At 39.1% G+C, this 8,643-nt stretch overlaps 1 protein-coding gene across 1 annotated transcript; it reads left to right on the top strand.

Annotated features, from left to right (window-relative positions):
* Positions 1 to 1,164: 1,164 nt before the first annotated feature.
* LOC125657697 (elongation factor 1-alpha-like) lies at positions 1,165 to 2,869 on the top strand. Its single transcript, XM_048888431.2, has one exon. It carries the CDS (start codon positions 1,320 to 1,322, stop codon positions 2,634 to 2,636), a length of 1,317 nt encoding a protein of 438 aa, XP_048744388.2. The 5' UTR covers positions 1,165 to 1,319; the 3' UTR covers positions 2,637 to 2,869.
* Positions 2,870 to 8,643: the final 5,774 nt, after the last annotated feature.

Raw genomic sequence — 8,643 nt, 5'->3', positions numbered from 1 at the left:
CAGAGTGCCAAAGACTGGAGTCAAATTCGTCTAAGGAGCAGAGCTATGCATGAGGGAGATAATCCTTAATTTTGAAATTTCTAAATCTTATCAGCAATTCAAAATATCATCTATTGTGAAAGCATGCCACTTTATATTGGCAGACCGTCGTGGTGGCCGAGAGGTTAGAGGGTTCGCCCCGCATGCTGAGGGCCGGGGTTCGATTCCTGGCCATGACAGACCTAAGTCGTTAAAACAGGAAGTGACAGTTCCATCGCCAAACGCTCGGCATTAGGCGTGAATGTCGCGGGTCCTTAGAAACGGATGACCCGTGTCACAGTAGGTGTAGCACACTAAAGAACCCTCACTGCTCAATGGCCGTAAGCGCCCAGCATAGGCCTAAATTTGAAGCCCTTCGCCGGTCTTGGTGACGTCTCCATATGAGTGAAAAATTCTTGAGCGAGACGTTAAGCAAGATACAATCAATCAATCAATCATATTGGCAATATTAGTCGAATTCGCCATTTCATAACTACTGAAGCGTGAAAGACGCTTGACAATACACTCGTTACACCAATACTTGATTATACGAACTGTTCTGTTTGGAATCAACAAGACCACCTTGGACCGCTTACAGAAGGTACAGAACACCGCACCCAGGCATATGTGAGGACAACGACACTGGGTCATATGTCCCCAGTCTTAGCGCAGCTGCATTGGCTTCCAGTGCAGTATCGTCCACAATACAAAATCTTAGTGTTTACCTTATGCGTGCTGACAGGATGTGTTCACCAGCAATGGTAACGTCTTCGCGTGAGTGAAAGATTCTCGAAAGGGACCGAGTGAACTAGAAATAAAACAGACCACAGGTTTTTTCACAGCAAACTGACAACTTAACATTATGATAAATGGAATGATTTCAGCTTCTAGATCGCTAACTTTCCATCTTTACATGTATTTCTATAGAATAACTATTTCATATGCTGTATAGTGATTTTCTTATATCATAAGTCTGGTAATATAAACTTTATAGTTGACATATGGTACAACTTTTGGTTCTTTGGCGACTGCATATAGTAACAAAACTATTGACGACGGTCACGGTGTGCGGTTTATATAAGGTGATACTATTGACAACGGTCACGGTGTGCGGTTTATATAAGACGATACGGCAGAAGAGGACAAATTAACGGATGTTTGTTTCTTACCACGCGGTAATGCATGTACGAATGTTCCGTGTTTATATATATACTCCACTCCACTAAGGCATTCATTATCGACAAATCACAAAATACTGACTTATAAAACCTTCGTTGTGTCTGCAACTATCATCGAGTACAATGAGTGAGTGTACTCTTAACGTTGCATTCATAGGACATGTAAACTCTGGGAAGTCCACCACAGCCGGTCATTTGACATTTAAGTTCGGAGGACTTGCACTGGAAGTAATGAGGAAATTTGTAAAAGAGGCTTCTGCAATGGGCAAAGAGTCCCACAAGTATGCATGGGTGTATGACAGGTTAGACGCGGAACGCGAGGAAGAGCTTTCCATGGATATTTCAACGTTAAAATTTGACTCGTCCAAGTACCTCGTGAACGTAATTGACACCCCGGGTCATCAAGATTACATTACAAATATGATTCCTGGAGTCGCCCTAGCGGATTGTGCAGTTCTCGTGGTATCGGCGAAAAATGGTGAGTTTGAGGAGAGCATGTCACCAAACGGACAAACTCGAGAATTTCTATTGATAGCCAATGCAATGGGTAAAGGAGATATAATAGTTGCGGTCAACAAGATGGATGCCACTTCACCCCCGTACAGCGAGGCTAGATTCAATGAAGTGGTGAGTGAGCTGCAAAATTATATGACGTCAATCAGAGTTAATCCGAGCACCATTCCTTTTATTCCCATTTCTGGTTATAATGGTGATAACTTGGGAGAACCCTCCCTGAACATCCCGTGGTTTCGAAGGTGCTCTGCACCCTGCGGAATGGAATCGATGGGAACATTGTTACAAGCTCTGAATTGTGTCCATGCTCCGTCAAGAGCAACAGACATTCCTCTCCGCGTTTCAATATATGACGTAGACGTTGGAAGCTTCGAGATCATCCTAGCTGGCAAAGTTGAGTCGGGACATTTAAAATCTGGCATGTCCGTCACAACTGCTCCTTCGAATAAAACAACGGTAGTCAAGAATGTTGAAATTCATCACTCTGCATGCGATCGAGCTTCTGCGGGACAGATTGTTACATTTACCGTGTCAGGTGTATCCGAAGAGGATATCAAGCGAGGCTCCTTGGTCGGTGACAGCAACAATAACCCCCCTCGGTGCGTCAAAAGCTTCATAGCCGAGATGGCCATTGTAAATTACGCAGGGGAGATTCGCGGTGGTTATACTTGCTATCTGTTCATCCACACAGCGAAAATTGCCTGCAAATTCGTAGAAATTGAAGAGAAGCTGGATAATCGCAGGGAGCTTGTAGAAAGTAACCCCGATAGCGTGAAAAATGGAGATTTTGCCATAGTACGCGTTGAACCAACGGAACCTATGTCTGCAGAATCTGTCAGTCGGTTTCCACAACTTGGACGCTTTATTGTTCGCGACATGGATCATACAGTAGCTATTGGCTTTATTCGAGAGGTTATCAATGAATGACATCTATGGTGCAAGATATATCGGATAGTGGATCCTATCCGCAGAAGGAAATTATGACAAGTTAACGTGAAACTGTGTTTCAATATCATATCATTTCACTTAAAATAGCATGTCTTTTACGAAATTGATATAAACATGACAACACATTTACATTTATACTTAATTCGTAATATGTAGAGCAAGAAAATACGAATATTTGTTATTAATTAAATGCTGTATGTCGAAATTACAAATTGTAGTAATCTTTTAAACAACGAAAAACAAGTGATTCATTTTGATTAACATGATTGGGAATTGTTTACAAGCAATTTAAACGTTTGTTTATAAGAGTTTACAAAGCGTTTTACAAGAATTTTGAAATTTCGGCATTGACAGAGGTTTTGGCGATCAGCGACACCTATGGGTAGAGAATGAAAAGAACACACGTGATTTATATGCTCCCCTCCCCCGTGGCAAAACGTCATTAACGCACATGTACATGTATTTACACATAATACCGTGTATGAGTGTGATATGTATAAAACAACGATAATTCATTATCTTATTAAGTCAACAAGTTAAACATCTTGTGTTTTATTTATTTTTTAACTTAACAGAGAATTAGTGACCGCAGCACTCCAATTGTTAATCCTATATAGGGAGATGGTCTGGCAGTTCATTTCTAAACTAAGTACTTGTTTATCTTAACATTTAGATTATTAATGAGAGGACTTTTAATTCCATTCAGGCATAAATTCTCTGTTATCCTTTTAGCTATTTCATATACATGTACATGTATTATGAAATAAATCTGTTAATTCCTCTTACTATGGGTCGTAAACTTCACTCTAGTTTTCATTGATTCTATTTCAATCTTTCTTTTCCGCTATATCTTGCCAGTTTCAACACTAATCCGCAGGATATCGGTAAATGTACGAACTTTCACATAGATTCATCCCAAATGAGGCAAACCTTTTTTTCCACACTGGACTCATTTGATGTCATACATAAATTTATGTGTATTGTACCAGGTGTAGAACTAAATTCAAATTCAGTTATCTTAAAGATATCTAGTTCGATTAAAAGCATGTTCGATTTGAAAAAAGGTTATGTTTGGGGAAAATTGTTCAAATAATTATTCTATCTTTTACAATGTTTGTCTTTTTCAGCATGTTTAACTTATTTTTCTTCATATGTGAAACAGCATACTGTCACAAACAGGGGGGGGGGGGGGTGTGTGTGACAAAGTTGGGGAAAAGGATGGTACCAACAGCCGCTTGCTTAATATTTTTATTGAAACTTACTATGCAAAATATTAAGCAATTAGCGCCTGTAGGTACATTCATCCACAAAATCCATAAATTAAAAACTTAATAATGCATTAGTATGAGGTATTAATTAATATGAAATGAGGATGACTCCCTGTTCTCTCTGTAATTTCTGCTTCCCTTGTTCATAATAAGCCTTTTGATTTTACAAAATGCTGACCTCCTCGTAACAGTATTGCATAAAATATTTTCCGTTCCGTCTTCTGTTCCGCGTTTTAGCGACACCCATATATCAACAGAATAGTATGACAAATTTTTATCATATAATTAATCCTATCATTTGTCATGTAATTTTAGGGGGGAGGGGGTTGCCTTCCCATTTAATAACTATTTTAAGTGTTTGCTTTAAATGTCATATTAAAAACAATTATTCAAACGGGACTATTTCAGCTTCTTCATTCTTTATGTAGCAATATTCCATAATCACCTGCATGCGGTGTTGATATCTCTTAACTCATTCGATACGTAAGAGCTTGTTCTGTGAATTGTCGTTTAGTTTTTAAATCGAGGCAGGCCACTGACAAACAAATTGATGGTGCAGGAGTTTCAACTGTCTTGTTTAAAGTCAGCATTTCGCAAAATAACGATCTCGTTTGCCAATACACCCTATCATTGGGTCAAATGCTGACTAACGTGTTTCATACCGATTGATAGGTCGTTCTTGGCACACTGATTTTGACCGTGGCTACGGATAACTCCGTTTACCTGATCGGGATATACATGTAGGGCTCACGGCGGGTGTGACCGGTCGACAGGGGATGCTTACTCCTCCAAGGCACCTGATCCCACCTCTGGTGTGTCCAGGGGTCCGTGTTTGCCCAACTCTATTTTGTATTTCTTACAGGAGTTATAAGATTGATCACTGTTCGTCATCTTCACCTTTCAAAATCTAGAAGCAAAATGACCGGTTGCAGTAGCTCAGTGGTAGAGTGTTCGCTTCGTAACAGGGCGGTCGAGAGTTCGACCCCTGTTCACTGGTATTAAACTGATGATAGTAACGATCGTTACTATCATCCCAAGACGAATTTTCTGTTCATATGAGCCGTATAAAAGATAAAATAACACCCGATTGTAATTGTTCCTAGTGTATGATATTTCGTACCTACATATCATTCGCAAATAAACAATACAAATAGATATAATAAGTAAATGTGGTCTTACCGGAATTTCCTTCCGCCATCTTGGGATGATGTAACGATCGTTACTATCATCAGTTTAAATACCAGTGCTGCTCGTGCCATGACCGCGTCAAACCTAAGATGTTAAAATTGGTAGTGATTGCTCCTTGATTGTATATTGTTTAACATTTCACTCATATGGAGACGTCACTATAGCTGGTGAAGGGCTGTAAAATTTAGGCCTATCCTTAGAGCTTATAAATGGCCTTTTGAGCAGGGAGGGATCTTTATCGTGCCACACCTGCTGTGACTAGGGGCCTCGGTTTTTGCGGTCTCATCCGAAGGACCGCCTCATTTTGTCGCCTCTTATGACAAGCAAGGGGTGCTGAGGACCTATTCTAACCCGGATCCCCATGGAATGTAGAAGTGAGAATCACGGGTCTTACGGATATGACCTTGAAAATGGAGGTCGCGGTAAGCGTTGGCCTGAACCCTCACTGCAACGGCCCTGAACGCTTAGTAAAGGTCTAGAAAAATCAATTGGTACTTCATCTACAGCTGGTGACGTCTTAGTATGAGTGAAAAATTCTCGACGGGACGCAAATCAAGCAAGCAAGCAACAATCTGTTGCAAAATGACTTATTAATAAAACTCATTTTAACCTCTGATTTTACCTAATTATTTATCAAACCACGACCTTTCGGGTGTAGATTGTATGCCTGAATTGCAGTGTGACGAGCTATATTTTTCTAAGGGCAGAATCGACGCGGTTGCGTTCAAGATTAGGCATTAGTCCCTTTCATTAGGTTTTTGTCCCCCACCGCAACGCGGACGGGGACATAGAAATACCGGTGTCCGCCCGTCCCACTTCACTTTGTGGACACAACTCCTCAGAAACCGCTCAACGGATTTTGTTCAAATTTTGTAGGATTGTTAGTCACCATATGTATTGTGCCGTCATTTTGATTTGACAAATTTTACAGGAGTTATGGGACTTTTTTGCGGTGGTGGGGGACATGGCTACGTGTAGCAATCTTGTTAATTTTTCAGTCATCCACTGGACTAGGGCCTACTCGTTACTGATATTCTGATAGTCCAGTACGAAATTTAGTAGCCTCTGGCTACCGGACTAGCGCTAACACAGGGTTTTGACACAATCATAGCAAACTGGTATATATTTTAGTGAGAAGGGAGCTAAGGGACCGGTCAATATTTATTGGGGGGGGACCGGTGCAAAATGCAATAGGACACACACATACTGATAGGACTAAATTTTTTGTTTCTTTCAACACTGATAGGGGTGGGGTCGCGGGTCACCCCCGAATGATTATATACATGTATTGTTTAACGTCCCTCTCGAGAATATTTCACTCAGATCATATGGAGACGTCATCACTGCCGATGAAGGGCTGCAAAATTTAGGCCTATGCTCGGCGCTTATGGCCATTGAGCAGGGAGGGATCTTTATCGTGCCACACCTGCTGTGACACGGGACTTCCCCATTTAGTCGCCTCTTACGACAAGCAAAGGGTATTGAGGACCTATTCTAACCCGGATCCCCACGGGATACCCCGAGAAATTTTTTTTATATATTAGGACTCGTTTGCACTACTCTGAGCATCAAAATGATTGCAATAGACAGTATAAATATTGTACAACTTTTGAAAAATTTAAACTGTTAAGTACGAGAGCGAGTCATTGTGATCACCAAAGTTTAGAAAAATATATATAAACATAATGTAGAATACATTATAAAAAGAAAAGGTCCGACAGAATGATAATTTTATATCCGGTTTTAAATACTAGAAATATATATGTTTATTTTGCAAACATTTCTGGACAAAAATGTGTTTTGAAAATAAAGGAAAACAATGTGTAGGCACATGCCTACTTGAGCCTAACGAAGCTACGCCCCTGTATATAATGTATCAGTGAACAAAAAATATTATAAAGTATTTCAAACTTTTAATTCAACTACCTTACAAACAATAATACTGAAATGTGTGCATGCTTTTATTTCGTGTCCAAGTTGAATATACCAGAGATAATTTGCAATAAATTACTGGACCTTTGAAATTTTCGAATATTAAAACATGTAATTAAAAATCACAAAAGAAGTACATGTATTCAGCTGTGAATAAAAATATAAGTTTTGCATGATGGAGTATGGATTTCAATCATAGAAAATAAAAATGGGATATCATGTCGGTCATAACTTGAAAGATACAGACCAGAATTTAACTAAAGTCTAAACACATCTTTAAAAAATTGCCATTACAACCTATCATTGGGTCAAATGCTGTCTGAATTGTTTCATACCGAGTATTAGGCCGTTCTTGGCACACTGATTTTGACTACGATAACTCCGTTTACCTGATAAAGATGTAGGGCTCACGGAGGGTGTGACCGGTCGACAGGGATGCTTACTCTTCCCACAGGGGTCAAGCCCGTTTTGGGCCCGAACTCTGTCATACCATAAATATAGAAAGGGGTCTAACCCTGACACAGATAAAAAAAAACAACTAACCACTCGCTTCAAATGCCTAAAAAATCTTAAACTAGGTAAACTATGCGTAATTTGTCGTTTTCCTTGCATAGATTAATGTTTTAACTACTTGCATGCCAAATTTCAAGTCACTGGTTCTTAAAATAACAAAGATATACGTCATCGTTCTCTCGATTTCACTAGGACATTTACCGGTCCAGGTCACGGAGTCGTTTCTCGCCTATGACAGCAGCGAAATTCAGACTAGTGTGGAAGATTTCGGACCTGTCAATTAAAATTTTACATCAATTATACGCTACTTACTTCCTCATATTTTGATAATGTTCTTCGTGTAGACGTTACACGACTTATTTTTCCTCAGCAGCATCAACTGTTGACAAGAGTTGCCGTTTAATGAACGCACTAAATACCCGATAGGCTTAAAATCTCAAATACCTTAAAACTGATCAAAACATCATTCTTACGATATTGCACTTAGAGAAGGAAATTGAACATTATTTCTTGGCTGTTTTAATTTTTTGTTTTTGTTTATTCTATTTCATTTAGATTATTATTACCCATTTCCCCCTTCTTTAAAGTTTCAGACATTTCGGGTATTTAGTGTTTTCATGAAAATGGCAGATCTTGTCAACAGTTGATGCTGCTGAGGAAAAATAAGTCGTGTAACGTCTACACGAAGAACATTATTAAAATATGAGGAAGTAAGCAGCGTATAACTGATGTGAAATTTTAATTGACAGGTCCGAAATCTTCCATACTAGTCTGAATTTCGCTGCTGTCATAGGCGAGAAACGACTCCGTGACCTGGACCGGTAAATGTCCTAGTAAAAATAAACAAGTGAAATCGAGAAAACGATGACGTATATCTTTGTAATTTTAAGAACCAGTGACTTGAAATTTGGCATGCAAGTAGTTTAAAGAAAAAATGGGTATATATAATTTTTACCCCAAAAAACCCAAATAATAATAAAAACCTAAAAAATGAAAACAAATTAATTCTAGGATGAAAACACCAAACTGAAAAGAAAAACAAGCAAACAAACAAAATAATAATAATCTAATTAATTTCAATGGAA

Source organism: Ostrea edulis, chromosome 9 (assembly GCF_947568905.1).
Source record: "Ostrea edulis chromosome 9, xbOstEdul1.1, whole genome shotgun sequence".
In the NCBI taxonomy this organism is placed as follows: domain Eukaryota; kingdom Metazoa; phylum Mollusca; class Bivalvia; order Ostreida; family Ostreidae; genus Ostrea; species Ostrea edulis.
This window is presented reverse-complemented; position numbering and strand designations above follow the sequence as displayed.

What these genes read in the sequence shown, in the direction of transcription:
- LOC125657697 (XM_048888431.2), top strand. Translation starts at nt 1,320, where the DNA reads ATGAGTGAGTGTACTCTTAACGTTGCATTCATAGGACATGTAAACTCT.